The 26,220-nt window shown below is 44.7% G+C and overlaps 2 protein-coding genes across 16 annotated transcripts in view; one reads left to right on the top strand and one right to left on the bottom strand.

Moving 5' to 3' along the window:
• The window catches only part of PIN1 (peptidylprolyl cis/trans isomerase, NIMA-interacting 1), a 429,836-nt gene that overhangs the window by 142,588 nt on the left and 261,028 nt on the right, over positions 1–26,220 (top strand). The window lies entirely within an intron of this gene.
• ZNF426 (zinc finger protein 426) lies at positions 4,056–16,872 on the bottom strand. Of its 6 annotated transcripts, XM_050770391.1 has the most exons (8): positions 16,553–16,608; positions 16,239–16,325; positions 13,824–13,972; positions 12,805–12,896; positions 11,233–11,359; positions 9,943–10,023; positions 8,446–8,528; positions 4,056–6,767 (listed from the first exon to the last, which is right to left on the bottom strand). In XM_050770391.1, exons 3-8 carry the CDS (start codon positions 13,846–13,848, stop codon positions 5,520–5,522), a joined length of 1,656 nt encoding a protein of 551 aa, XP_050626348.1. In that variant the 5' UTR covers positions 13,849–13,972; positions 16,239–16,325; positions 16,553–16,608; the 3' UTR covers positions 4,056–5,519. The 6 variants fall into 6 exon arrangements, with proteins under 6 accessions (XP_050626348.1, XP_050626347.1, XP_050626349.1 ...); XM_050770390.1 differs by having other exon boundaries at positions 16,239–16,833; XM_050770394.1 differs by lacking the exon at positions 4,056–6,767 and adding an exon at positions 6,782–7,440 and having other exon boundaries at positions 16,239–16,872.

Raw genomic sequence — 26,220 nt, 5'->3', positions numbered from 1 at the left:
TCACCAGATGAGTTCGGATGCTTTAAGGCATAATAAAATGGTTTTTCACGTGCCTTAGATTCACTGAAATGGTCTGCTGCGTGATTTCTCACGTTTAGCAGACCAAAGACTAAAAGGAGGCCAGGTGTGGTGGTTCACGCCTGTAATCCCAGCACTTCGCAAAGCCGAGGTGGGCGGACCACTTCAGACCAGGAGTTCGAGACCACACTGACCAACATGATGAAACCCCAGGTCTACTAAAAATACAAAAATTAGCCGAGCATGGTGGTACGTGCCTGTGATCCTAGCTACTCCAGAGGCTGAGACAGGAGAATCGCTTGAACCCAGGAGGCAGAGGTTGCAGTGAGCCAAGATCATGCCATTGCACTCAAGCCTGGGCAACAGAGACAGACTGTCTCTCAAACTCAAACACACACACACACACTACACAGACAGAAAACACTTCATTCCTTACATTCATAAGGTTTCTCTCCATTGTAACTCTGAACATGAATATTAAAGACTATGGAATACCTCAAGGTTTTCTCACATTCTTTGCTGCATTATTTTGCTAGAGTTGACAAAAAAAAATGAACCCCACACATTGGATGGCTTAAACAACAGAAATTTATTTGCTTATAATTTTGGAGGCTGGAAGTCCAGGATCGAAGTGTAGATAAGGATGATTTCCTCTATAATGAGCCTTAAAAGAAGCATTTCCTCCAGGAATCTCTCCTTGCCTTGCAGGTAACCATTTCTGGTCACTTCACATAAACATCTGTTCCTGCTACCCTGGTATCTCTTTCACTTCTTGTAAGGAAATCAGTCATATTGAATGAGGGCCCCATTCTAACTGCCTCATTTTAAAATCACCTCTTTAAAAAACCCCATCTCCAAATACCACCACATCTCCAAATACCATCCCTTGAGGTCCTAGGGATGAAAGCCTTAATATGTTAATGGGTGGATGGGACATGGGACATAATCTACAACAGTGGTAACCTAACTTTTTGGCACCAGGGACCAGTTTCGCGGAAGACATTTTTCCCACGGACTAGAGATGGGGATTAACCTGTTCCAGTTCAGATCATCAGGCATTAGATTCTCATAAGGAGTGTGCAACCTAGATCCCCTGCATGTGCAGTTCACAATAGAGTTCATGCTCCTATGAGAATCTAATGTTGCTGCTGATCTGACAGAAAGTGGAGCTCAGGCAGTAATATTTGCTCATCCTACATTCACCTCCTGCTGTGCGGCCTGGATCCTAATAGGCCACAGACCAGTACCAATCCATGGCCCAGGGGTTTGGGGACCCCTGATCTAGGCCATTCCACTTATTATATTCATCAAGTTCTTCTCCAGCATACATTGGTGTATGATTAAAGCTTGTGGAACATAAAAAGGTTTTGCCACACTTCTTGAATTCATAGTTTCTCTCCAGTTTGTGTTCTAAAATGTTTATCAAGGACTGAGTAGCAGGCAAAGGCTTTCCCACATTCCTTACATCAATACGGCTTCTCTCCACTGAGAATCCTGACATATACCTTAAAGCTTGAGGAATAAGTGAGGATTTTCCACATTCCTTATAAACACAGGTTTTCTTCTAGTGGGAGTTTTGTGGTATCTGTCCTAAGGAGTCAATGAAGCCTTTCCCATATTTTCCATATACGTAGGGTTTCCTGCCACTGTGAATTCTTACAAGTTCATTGTGACCTGAGATAATAAAGAAGTGGTTCCAGATTCCCAACTCTCATAGCATTTTTCTACAATGTGACTTTGTTCACATCTTTCAGGTAAATGGGAACAGAGGGCTTTCCCACAATTCTAACATTGATAAGGTTTCTCTCCAGTGTGAGTTCTTTAATGATATGGAAAGGGAATTTTAAGAATTGAAGAATTGGCTGGGTGTGGTGACTCATGCCTGTAATCTCAGCACTTTGGGAGGTCAAACCGGGTGGATCACTGGAGGTCAGGGGTTCGAGACGAGCCTGACTAACATGGAGAATCCCTGCCTCCTCTAAAAATACAAAATTAGCCAGGCGTGGTGGTGCATGACTGCAATCCCAGCTACTTGGAAGGCTGAGGCAGAAGAATCACTTGAATCTGGCGGGGGGGCGGAGGTTGTGGTGAGTTGAGATTGAGCCATTGCACTCCAGCCTGGGCAACAAGAGCAAATCTCCATCTCAAAAAAAAAAAAAATTCAAGAATTTATCATACTACTTACATTCACAGGATTTCTTTACAGTGAGTTCACATACTTGAAATGAATTTAAATAACTGTAGGTTTTTCAACATTGCTTTACATTTTTAGGGTTTTTCTCCAGTGAGTTTGTTCTTCTCCAGCATACATTGGTGTATGATTAAAGCTTGTGGAACATAAAAAGGTTTTGCCACACTTCTTGATATTAAAAAGGATATTAAAAAGGAAAGATTATATAAATCTTTTCCAACATTTCTTATGCTGAAAGGGCATCTTTCCGGAGTAAATTCTCACACATTCAATAAGGTTTGAGTAACTAACTAGTGATGGCTTCTCAATATTCCTCACTTTCATGGGGCTCTGTTCACTATGAGTTCATGTTCAAGAAGGGCTGAGCATCAATTATATATATATATATATATATATATATATATATATATATATATATATATATATTTTTTTTTTTTTTTTTTTTTTTTTTTTTGAGACAGAGTCTCGCACTGTCGGCCAGGCTGGAGTACAGTAACGAGGTCTCGGCTCACTGCAAGCTCCACCTCCCGGATTCACGCCATTCTCCTGCCTCAGCCTCCTGAGTAGCTGGGACTACAGGTGCCCACCACCATGCCCAGCTAATTTTTTTGTATTTTTAGTAGAGACAGTGTTTCGCCGTGTTGGCCAGGATGGTCTCGATCTCCTGACCTCGTGATCCACCTGCCTCAGCCTCCCAAAGTGCTGGGATTACAGGTATGAGCCACCATGCCTGGCCTTTTTTTTCTTTTTTCTTTTTTTTTTGAGAGTATCTCACTGTTGCCCAGGCTGGAGTGCAGTGTCACAATCTCGGCTCACTGCAACCTCTACCTCCTGGATTCCAGCGATTCAGTCTGGTCACGAACTCCCAACCTCAGGTGATTCACCTGCCTTGGCCTCCCAAAATGCATAAGCCACCGCACCCAGAATTTTAGTCAGAGCTTCAGTGACCTACAGGAAGGGAAATATCCAACTCCAGCCAACTCTATACATCCTGACCCAACTAAAGGGTGGGAAAAATTATGAAGTTCACAGTGCAGAGGCACAGACTCACTAAAAGAGTGACATCTAATCCCTGGACAATAGAACACTGCCCCTCTCCCCACAGCTTACCACCATTACTAGAGGCCTGCTTACAGCAGTTCCTCTTATCCAGTATGCCATGTCCAGCTAAGGAAAAATTACAAGCATACTAAAAGGCAAAAGTTAGTTTAAAGAGAAAGAGTAAGAACCAGAACCAGACAGAGCAGGATTGCTGAAATTATCAGACTGGGAATTTAAAACAATTATGATTGATATGCCCTGGGTTCTACTGGATAAAGCAGACAGCATCCAAGAACAGACAGACAGTGTAAATACAAAGAACGGAAATTCTAAGAACCACAAAGAATTGCAAGAGATTGAAGACAGCAACAGAAATGAAGAATGTCTTTGGTAGGCTTATTATTGGCCAGAAAACAACTAAAGAGCTTGAGAATATATCAGTAGAAACATCCACAACTGAAAAGCAAAGAGAAGAATAAAAAAACAAGATATAAGAACTGTGGAATACCTAGAAAAGTTGTATCCTACATATAAAGGAAATATCAGATGGAAAGAACAAAAAGGGAAAGAAACATTGGAAACAATAATGACAGAATTTCTCAAAATTAACTGACGCCAAAACACAAATCCAGGAGGCTAAGCAAACACCAAGCAGGACAAGCACCAAAAACCTATACCTAGGCATATCATTTAAAAATAACAGAATATCAAAGATAACAAAAATGTTCATAGAAGCCTGAGGGGGAAAATGCTTTAAGTTTTGAGGATCAAGTATAAGAATTACATCCAACTTTGAGCATAGAAGTGAAGTAAAATAAAAATGTTTATTTTTCTAATTCTTAATTGATCTAACAGGTAACTTCTGAAAAACAGCTACAATGTATTAGATTACATATGCTAATTTTGTGTGTGTGTATATGCATATAAGTGAAATACAGTAATGAAGGAAGGTCTGAGGGAGGATTTAGGATTATTTTGATAGTATAAGGTACTAACACTACTCAAGAAACAGTACAGTATTATGAGAATTCAGGTAAATATTATGGCATGTGAAATATTTAAAGGATATACCACATTCCTTACCTTCCCAGGGTTTTGAGGTAATTTTAGATGTGTAAAAAAAAATTTCTGTGGAATTAATGTAAGGCTTCCTACATGCATTACAGGTAGAAGGCTTCTCTCCAGTTTGACTTCTTACACCTTCTAGAAGGTAGAAAACATTAACGTAAGCTTTTCCACAATCCTAATGGGGTTTCGGTCCACTCCAAGTTCCAATATGGTGTATTGGGTCACATTCCTTACTTTCACAGTAAAAGAAACTTTCTTTCCTTTTTTCCCCTCTATTTTCATACGGTCTATATCCAGACAACTTGCATGTGAATATTAAAATACAAATACAGTGAACATTCACAGGCTTTTCATGCACCTTACATTCATACAATTTCTCTCCTACGTAATTCCTCCGGTATGTAGAAAGGACTGAAGACTCAATGAAGGCTTTCCCATGTCTTACATTCATATAGTTTCTCTCCAGCATGGCTTTGCATGTGAATATTAAGGCTTTTGGACAATCTATAAACGTTTTTGCTTATTGCTTACTGTATTCACTTGCTAGAGCCGCCACAACAAACCACCACAGACTGGGTGGCTCGCACAAGAGAAGTTTATTTGCTCAAAGTTCTGGAAGCCCAAGATGAAGGTGCCAGCAGGGTTGGTGGTCTTGATAGAAGGATCTGTCCTGGCCCTCTGGCTTGCAGATGGCTATCATCTGATGACTTCACATCATCTTCTCTATTTGTCATCCCAGTTGTGTCTTTCTCTTCATATAGGGACACCAGTCATACTGGATTAGGGATGTACCCTAACAGACTCAATTTAATCAAATAATTTTTTTGTTTTTTTTTTGAGACGGAGTCTCATCGCCCAGACTGGAGTGCAGTGGCACGATCTCTGCTCACTGCAACCTCTGCTTCCTGGGTTCAAGCGATTCTCTTGCCTCAGCCTCCCAAGTAGCTGGGATTACAGGCACCCACCACCATGCCTGGCTAAATTTTTTGTATTTTTAGTAGAGCCAGGGTTTCGCCAGGTTGGCCTCAAACTCCTGACCTCAAGTGATCCGCCTACCTCAGCCTCCCAAAGTGCTGGCATCACAGGAATTAAATAATTTTCGTAGACTTTCTTCTCTCCAGAGTGAGTTCATTCATGTCTTTGAAGTGAACTGAAACAAATGAGAGCTTTCCCACATGTATTACATGGACAGAGTTTCTCACTAGTGAATTTGTTCATGTCTTCGAAGTGAACGGGGATGACTATAAGCTTTCCCGCACTGCTGACATTTATAGGGTTTCTCTTCTGTGTGAGTTTTTTCATGAATTCTAAAAGAACTGGAACACGTGAAGGCTTTCCCACACTCCTTACATTCATAGGGCTTCTCTCCAGTGTGAGTCCTTCCATGTATTTGAAATGAACTGGAATGGCTGAAGGCCTTTCCACACTGTTTACACTCGTAGGGTTTTTCTCCAGTGTGGATTCTCATGTGAATTTTAAGGTGGGTGGAATAGTTAAAAGCCTTCCCACATTCCTTACAGGTGTATGGTTTCTGGGCACTGTGCGTTCGCATGTGATTATTAAGACATGAGGGATATCCAAATACCTTCCCGCATATCTTACACTCACAGGCCTTCTCTTCAGTGTGAGTTCTCAAATGTCCACTAAGATTTGAGGAAACTGCAAAGGCTTTCCCACATTCAACACATACAAAAGGTTTCTCTCCAGTGTGAGTTCTTATATGTTGAATAAGGCGTGAGGATGTAAGGAAGGATTTCCCACATTCCTTACATTCGTAGGGCTTGTCTCCACTGTGAGATCGTACATGCATACTAAGGCCCGAGTACTGAGTGAAGGCTTTCCCACATTCCTTACATACATAGGGTTTCTCTCCAGTGTGAGTTCTTCCATGTATCTGAAATGAATTGGAATAATTGAAGGCTTTCCCACATTCCTTACATTCATATGGTTTCTCCCCAGTGTGGGTTCGCATGTGAATACTGAGGTAGGCTGGGTATCTATAGCCTTTTCCACATTCCTTACATTTGTAGGGCTTTTTTGCATTGAGGGTTTCTATAAGCACAGAAAGGCTTGTGGAGTCAATAAAACCTGGCCCATAATCCCTCCATTCATAGAGTTTTTCTCCATTGTGAGTTCTCATATGTGCCTGAAGGTATGAATCGTTAATGAAGGATTTTCCACAGTGACTACATCCAAATGACTTTTCTTGTGTGCTAGTTCTCTGGTATACAATATTTGGTGTCAGGCTGAAGATTTTTTCACTCTGATTAAACTTCTCACCAGTAGAGGTTTTCTCATGCAGAGTAAGGAAATCTTTTCCATACTGATTACAGTCATGAGTGCTCCCTGTACTTTGAGTTCTCATGTGCATCTTAAGGCAAGAGTGTTCACTGAAGACTTCTCCACATTGCTCACAGTCACAGAGTTCCCCTCCATTGTGTTTTCCTTCCTGTTGAAGGGATGATGATGATTTAAGGATTTTTCTCAAACATATTAACAGACGTACCCATCTGAACCTACAAACATTATAATGTTGATTATAATTGATGCCATTTTTATTACTCACATTCAGGTCCTGCCCTGTAGATTTATTTTAAGTGGTACAACTTAACTCTTATTCTAGAATGTTGTGCCATCTACTTTAATCTTGGCTAGGTGTGGTGGCTCACGCCTGTAAATCCCAGCACGCTGGGAGCCCAAGTCGGGGCAGATCACCTGAGGTCAGGAGTTCAAGACCAGTTTGGCCAACATGGTGAAACCCTGTCTCTACTAAAAATACAAAAATTTATTTTTGGGCTTAGTGGCACATGCCTGTAATCCCAGCTACTTGGGAGGCTGAGCACAAGAATCGCTTGAACCTGGGAGGCAGAGGTTGCAGTGAGCCGAGATCGTGCCACTGCACTCCAGCCTGGGCAACAAAGTGAGACGCCATCTCAAGATAATAATAATAATAATGAAAACATATTTCTGTAGAATTCCAAGAAATTGTTTTTGAAATTCAGTGTCTAGATGGGTGCAGTAGCTCACATTTGTAATCTCAGCATTTTGGGAGGCAAAGGTGGGTGGATCATTTGAATCCAGGAGTTAGAGATCAGCCTGGGCAACATGGCGAAACTCCATCTCTACAAAAAATATCAAAAAATTAGCTGGGTTGGGCGTGGTGGCTCACACCTGTAATCCTAGCACTTTGGGAGGCCAAGGCGGGTGGATCACAAGGTCAGGAGATCGAGACCATTCTGGCTAACATGGCAAAACCCCATCTCCACTAAAAATACAAAAAAATTAACCAGGCGTGGTGGTGGGCGCCTGTAGTCCCAGCTACTCAGGAGGCTGAGGCAGGAGAATGGCATGAACTCAGGAAGCGAGTTTGCAGTGAGCCGAGATCGTGCCACTGCACTCCAACCTGGGTGACAGAGCAAGACTCCATCTCAAAAAAAAAAAAAAAAAATTAGCTGGGCATGGTAGTGCATTCCTGTAGTCCCAACCACGTAGGAGGCTGAGGTGGGAGGATCACTTGAGCCAAGAGGTCAAGGCTTCAGTGAGCCATGTTTGTGCCACTGCACTCCAGCCTGGGTGACACAGCAAGACCTCGTCTCGACAAAAAAAAACAAAAACAATTCATAGCCTAAGCCAGATGTGGTGGCTCATGCCTGTAATTCCAGCGCTTCTGTAAACTGAGGCGGAGGATCACTTGAGCACAGGAGTTCGAGACTAGCCTGGGCAACACAGCGAGACCCTGTCTCCACAAAAATTTTAAAGAATTAGCTGGGTGTGGTGGTACATGCCTGTAGTCCCAGCTACTAAGGGAGGCTGAGGTAGGAGGATCGCTTGAGCCCAGGAGGTCAAGACATGATTGCACCACTGCACTCCAGGCTGGGTGACAGAGCAATACTTCGTTTCAAAGAAACACCAAAACAAAACTCAATGCCTAGTTACATATGTGGGAATGTGTAAAAGCTCTGAAGAAACAAGTTTCACAATACATTTGGAGCATCCCCAGATTCTTTGCTTCCTCTTGTGTGTATGCAACTTCTCTCAAATATCTCTTATTTTTGCTGACTTCCCATAATAGAATTCCTGATTTTCTCTGAGGGTGGAAGATAAAAAATATCCCTTGCAAATCTTACCAATTGCATCCCAATGGATGTCTGACCCGTCAAAGAGTCCTGCTGAAGTGTAGACCATTGGGTTTCAAGTTGCATTTCCCATCCTGAAATAAAACAGACAAAGAAAAGGACTCAGGCTAGGCGCTGTGGCTCACGCCTGTAATCCCAGCACTTTGGGAGGCTAAGGCAGGTGGATCACTTGAGGTCAGGAGTTTGAGACCAGCCTGGCCAACATGGCGAAACCCTATCTCTACTAAAAATACAGAAGTTAGCTGGGCGTGGTGGTGAGCACCTGTAATCCCAGCTACTCACGGGGCTGAGGCTGAAGAATCTCTTGAATCTGGGAGGCAGAGGTTGCAAGGAGCTGAGATCACACCACTGCATTCCAGCCTTGGCAACGAGTGAACCACAACAAGAACAAATGAAAGGATTTGCAGAATGAAATGGAAAGAGTTGAAAACAATATGACTTGTTTCTATTTGTTTCAAATTAAACATGGCAAGAAAAAGCAGAAAGACATTTGGGGATCTGGGCTACATTAAAAATTTGGTTTTGATGTAAACGATCCAAAGGGGGTAAAACTGGCCAAGACAAGGACATGTGGTAAAACTTTTCAATCATTTATTCCAAATTGATGCTATGAAAATTAAAACTGATAGTGAATAGAGAGTATCAGGAAATAAAAGTAGGAAATTTCTGAAAAAAGAGCGTATATCTAAACAAAGAAGTGTTCTAAGACCCCAGGTGGATGCCTGAATCATGGCTAGTTCTGAACCCTGTACATACTGTGATTCTTCGATCTGGTAACTGAGATGACCACTACGTGACTGACAGGTGGTGTACACAGCACAGATATATTGGACAAATGGATGATTCACATCCCAGGCAGGATGACATAAGATTTCATCATGCTACTGAGAACGATGAGAAATTTAAAACTTATGAATTGTTTTATTTCTAGAATTTTTTTTTTTTTTTTTTTTTGCAGAGTGGGGGTCAGTGGCGGGGGTCTCACTCTGTCACCCAGGCTGGAGTACAGTGGTGCAATCACATCTCACCACAGCCTTGACCTCCCAGTCTCAATCAATCCTCACAGCTCAGTCTCCTGAGTTGCTGGGACAGCAGGTGCATCCCACCACCTCCAGCTAATTTTTGTATTTTTTGTGGAAACAAGGGTCTCGGTATGTTGCCCAGGCTGGTCTTGAACTCCTGTGCTCAATGATTTCACCCACCTAGGCCTCCCAATGTGTGGGGATTATAGGTGTGGGGCACCATGCCTAGCCAAGTTTTCCATTTAATATTTTTGGAGCATGGTTGAATGCAGATAACTGAAACTGTGAAAAGTGAAATCACAGACAAGGGGGGACTGTTCTGTAAGTAAAAGCGTGTGGGAAGTTAAATATTTCCTAACTTTATCTAAACCTGCATGGAGAAAGTACATGTTAAAAAGTTTCCTAATTATGCTTCCAAACGGACTGAACTTCTCATCAACCAGAGTTGTTCTTCATGAACACTCACCTTGGAGAACTCCTCCCCGAACTGTCCTTGACTCTTCTTGTTCCAACCAAGAGATCAGACTGGGTTTGATGATCTGACCTCCTGAGCACAGAGAAATACATTAATGGAAGAGGCTCATACAAGAGATTACAAACCTTTCTATGATTCAGGAACTACAGACCTAATGACAGTGGTGAAGCTATTTCAAAAGGGCTAAAAATGCAAATAACAACTCTGACTGTGCCCCAAACAGTCTGGTTACTTCTGTCCCCTAAAACCGAAATCCAGGCTTATGTACACATTTAAAAAGCACTAAGACTTTTGATCAAACACAAAATAATGGCCAGGTGTGGTGGCTCATGCCTGTAATTCCAGCACTTTGGGAGACTGAGGCAGGAGGATCACTTGAGGTCAGGAGTTCGAGACCAGCCTGGCCAACATGATGAAACCCCATCTCTTCTAAAAATACAAAAAAAAAAAAAAAATTAGCCAGGTGTGGTGGCGCATGCCGGTAATCCCAGCTATTCCCAGCTGTTCGGGAGGCTGAGGCACAAAAATTGCTTAAACCTAGGAAGCAGAGGTTGCAGTGAGCCGAGATCATGTCAATGCACTCCAGCCTGCATGACAGAGTAACTGTCTCAAAACAACAAGAACGACAACAACAACAAATACGAAATAACGAAGTATAACAGAGATCTTCGTTCTTCTGGGGAAACAACTACCCCAGCGTTTTCGAAAACATTATTATGTATCAGAGTCATCCAGAGAACTTTTCTTTTTTTTTTTTTGAGATGGAGTCTCGCTCTGTTCCCAGGCTGGAGTGCAGTGGCTGGATCTCGGCTCACTGCAAGCTCCGCCTCCCGGGTTTACACCATTCTCCTGCCTCAGCCTCCTGAGTAGCTGGGACTACAGGCGCCCGCCACCTCGCCTGGCTAGTTTTTTTGTATTTTTTAGTAGAGACGGGGTTTCACTGTGTTAGCCAGGATGGTCTCGATCTCCTGACCTCGTGATCCGCCCATCTCGGCCTCCCAAAGTCCTGGGATTAAGAGAACTTTTCAAACACAGATGATTGGACTCCAACTTCAGGTTTCTGGGTGCAGAAGGAAAATGTACATTTCTAACAGGCAGATGGTGTTGCTATTAATCTTGGACCACATTTTGAGAATGGTCACAGTAGATTAAAATCTATTTAGGACAGGGACTATGTCTCTATTATTTCTCTTTGTATTCGGAGTTGACATTGCCAATGCTGCAAAACAGTAAGTACATATCAGTTCCATAGGAGGCTGCAAGGGATGAGGCCAGTCTTACCCACTGTGGCCAGGTTCTTGTAGTTCTCCAGCATCACGTCACTGTAGAGGCTTCTCTGAGTTGGGTCCAGTAAAGTCCACTCCTCCTGGGTAAAGTCCACAGCCACATCGTCGAAGGTCACTGAATCCTAAAGCATCACACACAACGCTGGTTGGAGCCAAGTAACAAGTCCATCAGCATTTAATTGGAGAATGAGGAAGGGGGACCCAATGCCTACGCAGGATTCCAAGGGCTGCAATGACCAGCCCCAGGGTTTAGGGTCCTAGAAACTCCTCACTCCCTAAACATACTCACTATCATCTCCTCCACTCATAGCTCATTAATGGCACGCCTTGAATATGAATTTATCTCAGCACAGCCAGACTAGGAAGATCTCTCTCTTTTTTTTTTTTTTTTTTTCCTGAAATGGAGTCTCACTCTGTCACCCAGGCTGGAGTACAGTGGTGCGATCTCAGCTCACTGCAACCTCCGCCTCCTGGGTTCAAGTAATTCTCCTGCCTCAGCCTCCCAAGTAGCCGAAATTACAGGCACGTGCCACCATTTCCGGCTAATTTTTTGTATTTTTAGTAGACATGGGGTTCCACCATACTGGCTAGGCTGGTCTCGAACTCCTGACCTCATGATCTGCCCCCTTTGGCCTCCCAAAGTGCTGGGATTACAGGCATGAGCCACCGTGCCTGGCCGAGATCTCATCTTATTTCCATCTATTTGAGCACATTGCTCAGCACATTCCAGACATCTGATCAATGCTGATAAACAACTTGAGGAAAGGACACTTTATTTTTTTTTATTTTTTTGAGACAGAGTCTCGCTCTGTTGTCCAGGCTAGAGTGCAGTGCTACAATCACAGCTCACTGCAGCCTCAACTTCCAGGGCTCAAGTGATCCTCCCACTTCAGCCACCCAAGTAGCTGGGAGTCCAGTCATGCACCACTTTGCCCAGCTAATTTTTAAATTTTTTGTAGAGACAGGGTCTCACTATGTTGCTCAGGCTGGTCTTGAACTCCTGTACTCAAGCAATCTGACCGCCTCAGACTCCTAAAGTACTGGGATTATGGGTGTAAGCCACCATGACCAGCCTGGGATGATTTCCAAGTTAACACCTTCCTATATGGGAGGCCCCATTCTTTGGGTAAATTCAAATGGGGATTCAGTCCTTGAATGACTCTTTATTTGCTTTAAGAAGCGTGGAGACGCCGGGCGTGGTGGCTCACTCCTGTAATCCCAGCACTTTGGGAGGCTGAGGCAGGCGGATCACGAGGTCAAGAGATCGAGACCATGGTGAAACCCCGTCTCTACTAAAAATACAAAAAATTAGCCGGGTGCCGTGGTGGGCGCCTGTAGTCCCAGCTACTTGGGAGGCTGAGGCCAGAGAATGGCGTGAACCCGGGAGGCGGAGCTTGCAGTGAGCCGAGATAGCGCCACTGCACTCCAGCCTGGGCAAAAGAGCAAGACTCCGTCTCAAAAAAAAAAAAAAACAAAGAAGCCCGGAGACAAGTCTGTCTAGAGGGAAATGTGTCTACCTGGTGGATGCAAGTATGTCACTGCGTATAAGGACACAGCTGCTTTTTACCTGATAACAACCTGTTAGGCAGTCAGACGCTATCCTTCCTGCTGGTGTCTTTTCTTCATGAAGGCAAACTGGGTCCCCAGAAAGATAATGTCCTGTAAGAAAACGAAAGGCATGAGAACCCCGAGCAGACCATAATCCCCACATCCACCTACCTAGAGGTCATTACCTCCTAGTATGAAATTCCCATATATTCCTGCAAAATCAGGAAAACACACATGAGGCCAGTTGCAGTGGCTCACATCTGTAATCCTAGTGCTCTGGGAGGTTGAGGTGGGAGGACTGCTTGAGGCGAGGAGTTTGAAATCAGCCTGGGCAACACAGTGAGACTCTGTATCTACAAAAACATTTTACAACGAGCCCGGCGTGGTAATGCACACCTGCAGTCTCACCTCCCTGGGGAGGCTGAGGCAGGAAGATTGCTAAGCCTAGGAGTTCAAGACCACCCTGGGCAACATAGTGAACATAGACCCCCTCATCTCTACAAAAATAATTTTTTAATCAGTCAGGCACGGTGGCATGTGCCTGTAGTCCCAGATACTTGGGAGGCGGAGGTGGAAGGATTGCTTGAGCCCAGGAGTTTGAGGCTGTGGTGAACTATGAACATACCACTGCACTCCAGCCTGGGCAAAAGAGTGAGACTTTGTATCAGAAAAAAGAAAGAAAGAAAGAAAACACAAACATACAACCTACTGCCATACAATGCCGGAGCAGTCCTAAAGGTGACGATGAGCCGTGCTGCCCGTCAGGAAAAGTACAACGGTGTCATTTCACCCATAAGAAAACATACACCCAGAGCATGTGACTCTAGCATGCTGATTAAAATTCATGCAGGAGATTATGCAGTACTCTTTCCAAAACTCATAGCCAGGCAAGGGCTAACTCACAAAAGAGCACGTTCCGGCCCCGCTCAGCACCTCCCAAACGAATTAGCAACATGACCAGCAGCCCAAACCACTAGCCCCTATATTGTGCAGAGAGAACCTAGGGCAGGATATCCAAAAAAGAGCAACAGGGCTTACCATGGGACAAATCAACAGCTGCCATCCTGTGAGATGAGAATGTGCCAGAACCCTCCTTTCATTGATGCCAACATCACTTCAGGACACCTCATTAATCTAAATGGACAGTGGCAATCTCCATTCCTCTTTAAACAGGGTTACTGGGATTCCTGTTGGTATTAATCAATAATCAACAAGCAATACTTCATCATCAGTCATCAAAACATATACATTGGCTGGGGCAGTAGCTCATGCCTGTAATCCCAGCATTTTGGGAGGCTAGGGTGGGAGGATTGCTTCAGCCCAGAAGTTTGAGACCAGCCTCGACAACATAGCAAGACCCTATCTCTAAAGAAATAAAAATAAAAATAAGTAAAAAAAAAAAAAAAAAAAAAAAAAAAAAAACATTGAAGCAGTAAACCAGAACCTGAATGCAAGTACAAGTTTTGCACACACACATTAAAAAAAAAAAAAAAAAAAGGCCGGGCGCGGTGGCTCAAGCCTGTAATCCCAAGCACTTTGGGAGGCCGAGACGGGCGGATCACGAGGTCAGGAGATCGAGACCATCCTGGTTAACACGGTGAAACCCCGTCTCTACTAAAAAAAAAATACAAAAAACTAGCCGGGCAAGGTGGCGGGCGCCTGTAGTCCCAGCTACTCAGGAGGCTGAGGCAGGAGAATGGTGTGAACCCGGGAGGCGGAGCTTGCAGTGAGCTGAGATCCGGCCACTGCACTCCAGCCTGGGCGACAGAGCGAGACTCCGTCTCAAAAAAAAAAAAAAAAAAAAAAAAAAAAAAAAAAAACCTCACAATACACTTTTAAGTATTGGGTAGCCTCAACAGGGCCTTGATTGGAAACACTCAAATCAAACAAACCTGCACTCCCAGGTCATACTGTCAGAGAGGCAAGGCCAAACCGCTCTGTGCCTAACACTGGTCTGTTATATGGGTCTTCAAAGAGAAGACCTTTTCACAGTATTTATCTGGTTAATTTTTTTCCACCGAAGTTTGGTTTTACGTGGCCAGGCAGGGTGGCTCACACCTGTAACCCCAGCACTTTGGGAGGCCGAGGCCAGCGGATCATGAGGTCAGGAGTTCAAGACCAGCCTGACCAACACAGTAGAAACCCCGTCTCTACTAAAAATACAAAAATTAGCCAGGCATGGTGGCGTGCACCTGTAATCCCAGCTACTTAGGAGGCTGAGGCAGGAGAATCGCTCAAACCTGGGAAGTGGAAGTTGCGGTAAGCCGAGATCGCGCCACTGCACTCCAGCCTAGGTGGGTGACAGAGCAAGACTCCATCTCAAAAAAAAAAAAAAAAAAAAATTAATGACAATCATTAAACATGAAACAGTGGCTCAAACAATGACCTACAGAATGAGAGTCAAATAATGATAAACAGTGAACGTTCCACAGTTAATTATCCATGAACCAAATTCACAAAAACTCTATAGGCCTCATTCTACCAATAAGACTAAAACCCTAAAGTCACAAAAACCACAGTTCTGGACTCCCGGTATGGATCACACCTACTCCCAGGGGTCTCAAACTGGGGGTCCTAGGGCTGACTAAGCCCACAAATATTCAGTTTGGTGGCATCTGTATAGAATATTTTACTTTCTTTCTTTTTTTTTTTTTTGGAGAGATGGAGTCTTGCTGTGTTGCCCAGGCTGATCTTAAACTCCTGGGCTCAAGAGATCTTCCTGCCTCAGCCTCTCAAAGTGCTGGGATCACAGGTGTGAGCCACTGTACCCAGCCAACTTTTTTTTTTTCATTGATATATAATCAATGTAGCTTAAAATACACACATCCTTTGTTTTTTTTGTTTGTTTTTTTGAAACAGTCTCACTCTGTCACCCCAGGCTGGAGTGCAGTGGCATGATCTCGGCTCACTGCAACCTCCGCCTCCTGGGTTCAAGTGATTCTCCTGCCTTAAGCCTCCCAAGTAGCTGGGATTACAAGACCCCACCACCACACCCAGCTAATTTTTTTTTTTTTTTTTTTTTTGGATTTTTAGTAGAGACGGGATTTCACCATCTTGGCCAGCCTGGTTTTGAATTCCTTAATCCAACCACCCAGTTAACTGTAAATTTGATGATTGTGACACTAAAATAATAAAGCCTTCATCCTTTCCTTCTGGAGGTCTCATTGTGAAGCTCTCTTGGGATGCACGGGCCTAGGAACTCCATTCGAAGAGAATAAGTTATTATTTTTAGTATTCTTTAGCACAAAGACTTGGCGGTCTACAAACGTTAGTATTCACATACACAAATATGCACACCCTATAAACCTAGTATCTTTATCTTTCGCCATGAAAGTAATAGTCAAAAATAAAATACAACGCACAAAGACGAAACCAAACTTACAGATGAAATATTCGTTTGTATAAGAAAAGACAGAAAAGGCCCCCTAGAACCAACTTTCACCCAGTGCTTACCGAACTCAGAAATCGCCAGGTCCCTGAACCGGAAGGACCCTGGGGACGGAGCCAACGTGGATGCAAAAGGCGGAAATTATTTTCCCGCTGGAAAAAAAATTCACAAACGCTGCTTTGGAGGCCTTTGGAGAGGGGAGCACAGATGAAAACACCCTGCGGACACCGCAACTAGACGCCCGACTCCTCCCGGGGAGCGACGGTCCGAGCGGACGCCAGCGGCCCCTACGGACGCGAGAGGAGTGGGCCGGGCCTCTCTAAGGTCCGGGCCAAACCGGTCCTTTACCCCTAAACCACTTCATCTCCGCGGAACTCACCAACGACAGAGAGGCCCTAACTCTGAAAGGCAAAAAGACTCTCAGGCGCTCACAGCTGACGTCACAGAAAGAAGGGCGCCCCGCTGACGTCATTTCAGCTCTCCGCCACGGGCAGGGCGGGGTTTTGGTACTAGAGTTTCTGCCACGTAAGACCTCCTCGAGGCAGAAAAATTCTAGTTTTCTCTTGCTTGGCTGCGGAGGACGTTAGGGTGGGCTCAGCGCGGGGGCTGCAGGCAGAAGTGGGCCCAGAGGACAAGGTCGAGGTTAGAGCCAGGCCTGTGGGCCGGGCTACGGGCAAGCGGCGGGGCCCACTCTCGGGGGCGGCGAGGAAGGTGGGGCCAGGCCCAGAGGAAAAGGTTGAAGTCACAGCCAGGCCTGCCGGCGAGGCCACAGCGGGGCGGGCCGTAGGGGAAGGAGCCGATGTGTTATGCATCTAGAAAATACATAAGTACGTATTTTGCTGTGTTACTATTTCAACATTTGATGTAAAACACCTTTTTTTTTTTTTTTTTTTTTTTTTTTGAGACGGAGTCTCGCTCTGTCACCCAGGCTGGAGTGCAGTGGCCGGATCTCAGCTCACTGCAAGCTCCGCCTCCCGGGTTCACGCCATTCTCCTGCCTCAGCCTCCCGAGTAGCTGGGACTACAGGCGCCTGCCACCTCGCCCGGCTAAGTTTTTGTATTTTTAGTAGAGACGGGGTTTCACTGTGTTAGCCAGGATGGTCTCGATCTCCTGACCTCGTGATCCGCCCATCTCGGCCTCCCAAAGTGCTGGGATTACAGGCTTGAGCCACCGCGCCCGGCCTGTAAAACACATTTTCTATGCAGCCAAAAGAATTGATTTTAAAAATAATTTCTGGGTTTTTTGCCTTGCTTTAAAACGTCTTTGCTTTCCTTCTTTTTTTTTTTTTTTTTTTTTGAGACAAAGTCTCACTTTGTCACCAAGGCTGGAGTTCAGTGGTGCCATTTCAGCTCACTGCAACCTCTGCCTCTCAGGTTCAAGCGATTCTCCTGCCTCAGCCTCCCAAGTAGCTGGGATTGCAGGCACGTCTCACCACCACACCCTGCTAATTTTTGTATTTTTAGTAGAGACAGGGTTTTGCCATGCTGGCCAGGTTGGTCTTGAGCTCCTTGTCAGGCTTCTGGGCACAAGCTAAGCCATCATAACCCCTGTGACCTGCACTTATACATCCAGATGGCCAGGAGCAACTGAAGAACCATAAAAGAAGTGAAACAGTCAGTTCCTGCCTTAACTGATGATGTTCCACCATTGTGATTTGTTCCTGCCCCACCCCAACTGATCTCTTGACCTTGTGACATTCTTCTCCTGGGCAATGAGTCTCAGGAGTTCCCCACCCAGCACCTTGTGACCCCCGCCCCTGCCTGCAAAAAATAACCACCTTTGACTGTAACTTTCCCTTACCTACCTAAATCCTGTAAAACTGCCCCACCCCTATCTCCCTTTGCTGACTCCTTTCTCAGACTCAGCCCACTTACACCCAAGTGAATAAACAGCCTTGTTGCTCACACAAAGCCTGTGGCGATCTCTACACACGGATGCGTGTAACATTTGGTTCCAAAACCCAGGACGGGAGACTCCCTCAGGAGACCAGCCCCCTGTCCTCACCCTCACTCGGTGAGGAGCTCCACCTACAACCTCGGATCCTCAGATCCTCAGACCAGCTATTTGGGAGGCTGAGGCAGGAGCCTCAGCTGAGCTGAGATTGTGCCATTGCACTCCAGGATGGGCAACAAGAGCGAAACTCTGTCTCAAGAAAAAAAAGAACAGCTCAGAGGAGACCCATAGTGAGTAGCTCCCCTCTGTGGGCAGGCAGGTTGTCCGTCGAGTGTTCAGTTCTCAGCAGAGAGGAGGCGCTGGAGAGGTTAGCTCTTCTCCTCAGGCAAGTTTTTCGGTGGTCTCTGAGGGTCTCAGCAGAGACATTAGCCTCCTCTCTTCTGCTAGTGGCACTGTCTGCTCAGCTCTAGCTGAGCCAGAGGGACTTTGTGAGCCTCAGAGGGCAGGAAGTGCATGCCAATTTGCCCATGGGTGGCCATGGGCAGGCCTGGGAAAGGCACCAGTTACCACTCCAGTTCGTGGAACTGGTGGCCCGGCAACCAGCCTTCAGGCCTTCCCTGGCCAGGAGAAACCTTACCAGGGACCTACCCCTTTGCCCCGGGACTCTCTCATGTCTGTCCCGCTGTTCATGACGAGCCGGCTTGGCCTGACTTTGCTCCAAGATAGGAGGAGGTGTGGACAGCAGGGAGAAGCCAGGCAGCTGGGGCAGGCATTAAACATTAGCCAGGCACAGTGACGCACATCTGTAGTTCCATTAAACATTAGCCAGGCACAGTGACGCACATCAGCCTGCTCAGGAGGCTGAGGTAGGAGGATTGCCTGAGCCCAGCAGGCTGAAGCTGCAGTGAGCAGTGATCACACTGAGGTAGGAGGCAGAATTTAACTCCAGAGGTGGGGCTCAGACCTGGACAAAATTGAGGACTAGCTAAAACAGGGATGGGGCAGAAGCAGCTTTCCATAAGAAACACCCACCAGTGAGCCATGTCAGTTTACCATTGTCATGGCAACACCCGGAGTTACCACCCCTTTCCATGGCAACGACCCGATGACCAAAGTTACCACCCTTTTCCTAGAAATTTCTGCATAAACTGACCCTTAATCTACATGTAATTAAAAGTAGGTATAAATATGACTGCAAAACTGCCCTGAGCTGCTACTCTTGAGCTGCTACTCTCAACACACTGCCTATGAGGTTCCCCATAAGAGCAGTCACAAAGCTGTAACACCACCAGGGCTGTAACACTGCTTCTTTGATAAAGCCTCTTTCTTCTATCATCAGCTCACCCTGAATTATTTCCTGGCCAAAGCCAAAAACCCTCATGGCCTAAGTCCCAATTTGAAGCTTGCCTGTCCTACAGCAGCATGACTACACTCCAGCCTGAGTGACGGAGCGAGACCTTGGCTCACAAAAGTATACTTTATCAAACAGATGTATATTAGAGGTAAGTTAAAATAGAACAGTTTCTTAATTCCAAAAAACAAAACATTTGAGCAAAGAACAATCTTTTGAATAAAAGTCATAAAAACAGACCAGACATGGTGGCTCATGCCTGTAATCCCAGCACTTTGGGAGGCCAAGGCAGATGGATCACCTGAGGTCAGGAGTTCAAGACCAGCCTGACCAACATGATGAAACCCCATCTCTACAAAAAATACAAAAATTAGTTAGGCATGATGGTGGGTGTCTGTAATCCCAGCTACTTGGGAGGCTGAGGTAGGAGAATTGCTTGAACCTGGAAGGCAGAGGTTGCAGTGAGCTGAGATCATGGCATTGCACTCCAGCCTCGGCAACAGCATATGACTCCATCTCAAAAAAATAAAAAATAAAAAAGAAGGCCAGGTGTGGTGGCTCACACCCGTAATCCCAGCACTTTGGGAGGCCAAGGCAGGAGGATCAACTGAGGTTGGGAGTTCGAGACCAAACTGGCCAACATGGTGAAACCCCACCTCTACCAATAATACAAAACTTAGCCAGGCGTCATAGTGCACACCTGTAATCCTAGCTACTCAGGAGGCTGAGGCAGGAGAATCACTTGAACCCAGGAAGCAAAGATTGCAGTGAGCCAAGATCGTGCCATTGCACTCCAGCCTGGGTGACAGAGAGAGACTCTGTCTCAAAAAAATAATAAATAAAATAAAATAAAAAGAATTTGCATTTGGGGAAGTTTGTCAAAGATGTTAAAAGGCTCAAAACATTTGATTAAAATAAGATAACAGGTCACTCGTTAGTAATCTATGTAAATACAGCAATAATCAAAAGTCATTAACGGGAATATAGAGAGTTACTGGGAAAAAATGAATTCTTTTAAAGCCCAGAGTTTTTTGTTGTTTCTTTTTATTTATTTTGGGGTAGATGGGGGACAGCATCTCACTCATTTGCCAAGGCTGGAGTGCAGCAGCACAAAAGCTCACTGCAGCCTTGATCTCCCAGGCCTAAGTGATCTTCCCACCTCAGCCACCTGAGTAGTTGAGACTACAGGCACACGTTACCACACCCAGCTAATTTTGTGTGTGTGTGTGTGTGTTTTGTAGAGATGGGCTTTCATCATGTTGCCCAGGCTGGTATTGAACTCCTGAACTCAAGCGATTCTCCCACCTTGGCCTCTCAAACTGCTGGGATTCAGGCATGAAACACCATGCCCAACCAGATTTTTGTGTGTGTGTGTGTGTGTTTTTTTAAGTGATAAAAAACTTAATAAAGGCAACACAGGAGATTATCTCGATAATTTCTTGTAAAACCTTTCTTAGACTAGCTACCAAAAAGGCAAAGAAAAACCTTCTACAGTGTGATTATTTCTCCTTATGTGAAGCTCATTTAGATAACCTGGAAGTTGGCCAGGCACGGTGGCTCACACCTGTAATCCCAGCACTTGGGTAGCCGAGGTGGGTGGATCACTTGAGGTCAGGAGTTTGAGACAAGCCTGGCCAACATCGTGAAACCCCTTCTCTATTAAAAATACAAAAATTAGCCGCAGTGGGTGGCATGCACCTGTAAACCCAGCTACTCAGGAGGCTGAGGCAGGAGAATCACTTGAACCCAGGAGGCAGAGGTTGCAATGAGCTGAGATTGTGCCACTGAAGTCCAGCCTGGGTGAGAGAGTGAGAATCCATCTCAAAAAATGAAATAAAAATAAAAATAACCTGGAAGTTGAACCTGAAGAAAAGCGTGCTTGAATTTAGTTAGCAATATGTCCAAGGTTATGCGTGTAACAATTTAGATACATCAAGAAAAGCCAAGAATACAGAATCAAGTTACACAGAAGAAATACATTGCTTTTCTAGGCCTTCATGATAAATATTTCAGTGTCAGGCTATAATAATCGATTTAGAACCAAAGAAAAACTTACAGGAGCAGACAAAAAAGTTGGAGACAGTCACCATCCCAGGCCTTCTCAATGTGAAAAAAAAGAAGGCAATGATGTATGACCTGCAAATGTCATACACTGAGATGCAAGAAAAGTTGATCCTCTGAGATATGAATGAGAAATCTGAAAACCAAAACTCTACCTCAACCAATTGGCTGGTTCTGTTTATGGTGGCTCATTCCTGTAATCTCAGCACTTCGAAAGGCTGAGGCAGGAGAATAACTTAAGGCCAGGAGTCTGAGACCAGCCTGGGCAACATAGCAAGATGCCATCTGTATTAGTCTGTTCTCGCATTGTTATAAAGAAATAACTAACAGTGGGTAATTTATAAAGAAAAAAGGTTTAATCGGCTCACAGTTCTGCAGGCTGGACAGGAAGCAGGTTGCTGGCATGAGCTTGGCTTCTGGGGAGGCCTCAGGAAACTTACAATCATAGCAGAAGGCTGAGGAGCAGGCATGTCACGTGGCCAAAGCAGGAGCAGGAGGGGGGGGAGGTGCTACACACCTTTAAATGACCAAATCAAGTGACAAGAACTCACTATCTATCACGAGGACAGTACCAAGGCAGGTGGGGCTAAATGACCCATGAGAAATCCACCCCCCAAGATCAAGTCACCTCCCACCAGCCCCTACCTCTAACATTGGGAATTACAGTTGAACATCAGATTTGGGTAGGGACACATATCCAAACCATATCATCATCTCTACAAATTTTTTTTTTTTTTTTGAGACAGAGTCTTGCTCTGTTGCCCAGGCTGGAGTGCAGTGGAGCGATCTCAGCTCACTGCAAGCTCCGCCTCCCGGGTTCACGCCATTCTCCTGCCTCAGCCTCCCGAGTAGCTGGGACTACAGGCGCCCGCCACCTCGCCCGGCTAGTTTTTTTGTATTTTGTAGTAGAGACGGGGTTTCACCGTGTTAGCCAGGATGGTCTCGATCTCCTGACCTCGTGATCCGCCCGTCTCGGCCTCCCAAAGTGCTGGGATTACAGGCTTGAGCCACCGCGCCCGGCAAATTTTTTTAACTGTGTGAAATTCCAGCTCGATAAATAAAATTACTGTTTTAAATGATGAGGATAGTATTTAAAACCTGAAAACTACAGAAATTAAATCAATCTCAGGAGAAAATGTGGCAGAAATAGAAACTAGAGCTTAGAAGATGGCCACTAACAGATTTTAGAACAAACAAAACATCTTGCGAATTTATTAAGCACAGATAAATATGTCAAAAAAAACTCTGTTTTCAATGTAGAGGACCAGACGCTGGTTCTGTATCAGTGCACCCAACACCACTGTTTAATTTTCAGGAAAAAAAAAACCTATGTACAATTTCTTTTCAATCCTAGCCAACACAATCATACATTAAACTGTCCGTAAGGCCTATCTTTCATAAATCCTATTCAAATTGTTTAGACATTTAACCATTTTCTTAAACTTTCAGTCTTAGTCTTACAGTTTTCTCTTTTTATATTGGTACAACCAATCATTTTACGTTAGGACAAAAATTTACCACATAAGATTCTTGCACAAAAATTGCTTTTTCCTAAATTTGTATTTTGAGTAATAGACCAAAATATATCTAGTCTTTTTAGACATTTTAAGAAGCCAGCTGTGTGCAGTGGCTCATGCCTGTAATCCCAGCACATTGGGAAGCGAAGACAGGTGGATCACTTGAGGTCAGCAATTCAAGACCGGCCTGGCCAACATAGTGAAACTCCATCTCTACTAATAATACAAAAATTAGCCTGTTGTGGTTGGGGGTATCTGTAATCCCAGCTACTTGGGAAGCTGAGACAGAATTGCTTAAACCTGGGAGGTCGAGGTTGCAGTGAGCCAAGACTATGCCATTGCACTCCAGCTGGGTGACGAGTGAAACTCCATCTCAAAAAAAAAGAAAGAAATTTTTCTTTTTGTAGAGAAAGAAATTTTAAGAAGCCAAGAATGAACTTATATTTATTCAGTAATTTGTTTGCTTTATATCTTATTTGGATATGACCCAGATAATTAATGAGTATTATTTAATTTAAGATTTTAAATTACAAGAAGTTTATTTATAAACATTTAATCCATTTCCAGTTACTTACTTTAATTTTTAATAATTATACCTAGATTACTTATTAAAATTAAGATTTGACACAGCTAGTCGTTGTTTTAAATTATTTTTTACTAACCAATTTTTTTTTTTTGGGACAGAGTCTCGCTCTGTCGCCCAGGCTGGAGTGCAGTGGCCAGATCTCAGCTCACTGCAAGCTCCGCCTCCCGGATTTTACACCATTCTCCTGCCTCAGCCTCCTGAGTAGCTGGGACTACAGGCGCCCACCACCACGCTCAGCTAGTTTTTCTTTTTTTTGTATTTTTTAGTAGAGACGGGGTTTCACCATGTTAGCCAGGATGGTCTCGATCTCCTGACCTCGTGATCTGCCCGTCTCGGCCTCCCAAAGTGCTAGGATTACAGGCTTGAGCCACTGCGCCCAGCCTACTAATCAATTTTATATCCTGTTAATATTGTTTACCAAAGTTCAAACCTTACACAAAATACATGGTTATTCTGTCAATAACCCAGAAGATATAGCTGTTGTTATTAAATCAAAAATATTAAGTAAATCTCACTTACAAAAGAACTGCACAAAGATCATTGTTTCAGACTGGATTTAGCTTCATGAACTTAAAATATCTAATAGAGACAGACATAACACTGTCAGACAGGTAACCCAGACAAAAATATATACGCTGACAATTTTGAAGAGATCTAATTTTATCAACAACTTTAAAACCAATTAATTTATCAAAGATTTACTTGTCATGTGAACTAAGAAAAAAGTTGTGTTCATTTTTTTATGAACACATGTTCATCTGCCCTCCTTGGCCTCCCAAAGTGCTGGCATTACAGCATGAGCCACTACACCCAGCCTGATTTCTGTAGTTTTATAGTAACTTTTTTTTTTTTTTTTTTTTTTTGAGACGGAGTCTCGCTCTGCCGCCCAGGCTGGAGTGCAGTGGCCGCATCTCAGCTCACTGCAAGCTCCGCCTCCCGGGTTTACGCCATTCTCCTGCCTCAGCCTCCCCAGTAGCTGGGACTACAGGCGCCCGCCACCTCGCCCGGCTAGTTTTTTGTATTTTTTAGTAGAGACGGGGTTTCACCGTGTTCGCCAGGATGGTCTCGATCTCCCGACCTCGTGATCCGCCCGTCTCGGCCTCCCAAAGTGCTGGGATTACAGGCTTGAGCCACCGCGCCCGGCCTATAGTAACTTTTGACATGAGGAAGCATGAGTTGCTCTTTTTAAAAATTTTTTTTTTTTTTTTTTTTTTTTTGGAGACGGAGCCTCGCTCTGTCGCCCAGGCTGGAGTGCAGTGGCCGGATCTCAACTCACCGCAAGCTCCGCCTCCCGGGTTTACGCCATTCTCCTGCCTCAGCCTCCCGAGTAGCTGGGACTACAGGCGCCCGCCACCTCGCCCGGCTAGTTTTTTTGTATTTTTAGTAGAGACGGGGTTTCACCGTGTTAGCCAGGATGGTCTCGATCTCCTGACCTTGTGATCCGCCCGTCTCGGCCTCCCAAAGTGCTGGGATTACAGGCTTGAGCCACAGCGCCCGGCCTAAAATTGTTTTTAATACTTGGGCTCCAGGTATATGGGGGCTCTCATAACCTAATTTCAGAACTGGCTTACCAGAACTTCTGCCATATTCTGGTGGTTACACACATCAATCAGGGTACAATATGAGAGGATTACACAAGGGTAGTCCTCAAATACCAGGAAGCAGAGACGGGGGGCCAATTTGGAGGCTGCCTAGCACAGAGAATTTGGCAATATCTAACACGCTACCTATTTAATCCAGCAATCCTAATTCTGGGAATTTGTCCTGAACATAAATGTCTAAATATACAAAAATACACATGCTCAAGAATACCAACTGTACCCGTTAGTAAATGCAAATTTGAATTCTCTAATTGATGACATGTAGTAAAGCAGCTGAATATTACATAGTACATCCACAAAAGGGGTATTATGCAGCTATAAAATGAAGGTGAAAACGGAAGATATATCTATGAATTTATATGGAGTGGCTACCAAGATACACTGTAGGCAAAAATAGAAACTGCAAGAGTATGGCTGGGCGCGGTGGCTCAAGCCTGTAATCCCAGCGGAGGCCGAGATGGGCGGATCACAAGGTCAGGAAATCGACACCATCCTGTCTAACCTGGTGAAACCCTGTCTCTACTAAAAAAATACAAAAAACTAGCCGGGCGAGGTGGCGGGCGCCTATAGTCCCAGCTACTCGGGAGGCTGAGGCAGGAGAATGGCGTGAACCCGAAAGGCGGAGCTTGCAGTGAGCTGAGATCCGGCCACTGCACTCTAGCCTGGGCGACAGAGCGAGACTCCGTCTCAAAAAAAAAAAAAAAAAGAAACTGCAAGAGTATAGTATGAAACTTTATTTTTTTTTATTTTTTTATTTTTTTTGGAGATGGAGTCTCGCTGTGTCACCCAGGCTGGAGTGCAGTGGAGTGATCTCGGCTCACTGCAAGCTCTGCCTCCTAGGTTCGCACCATTCTCCTGCCTCAGCCTCCCGAGTAGCTGGGACTACAGGCGCCCACCACCACGCCTGGCTAATTTTTTGTAGTTTTAGTAGACACGGGGTTTCACCGTGTTACCCAGGATGGTCTCGATCTCCTGACCTCGTGATCTGCCAGCCTCGGCCTCCCAAAGTGCTGGGATTACAGGCATGAGCCACCGCGC

Source organism: Macaca thibetana, chromosome 19 (genome assembly GCF_024542745.1).
Source record: "Macaca thibetana thibetana isolate TM-01 chromosome 19, ASM2454274v1, whole genome shotgun sequence".
In the NCBI taxonomy this organism is placed as follows: domain Eukaryota; kingdom Metazoa; phylum Chordata; class Mammalia; order Primates; family Cercopithecidae; genus Macaca; species Macaca thibetana.
Note: the sequence above shows the minus strand (reverse complement) of the source record. Positions and strands in the feature narration are given on the sequence as shown.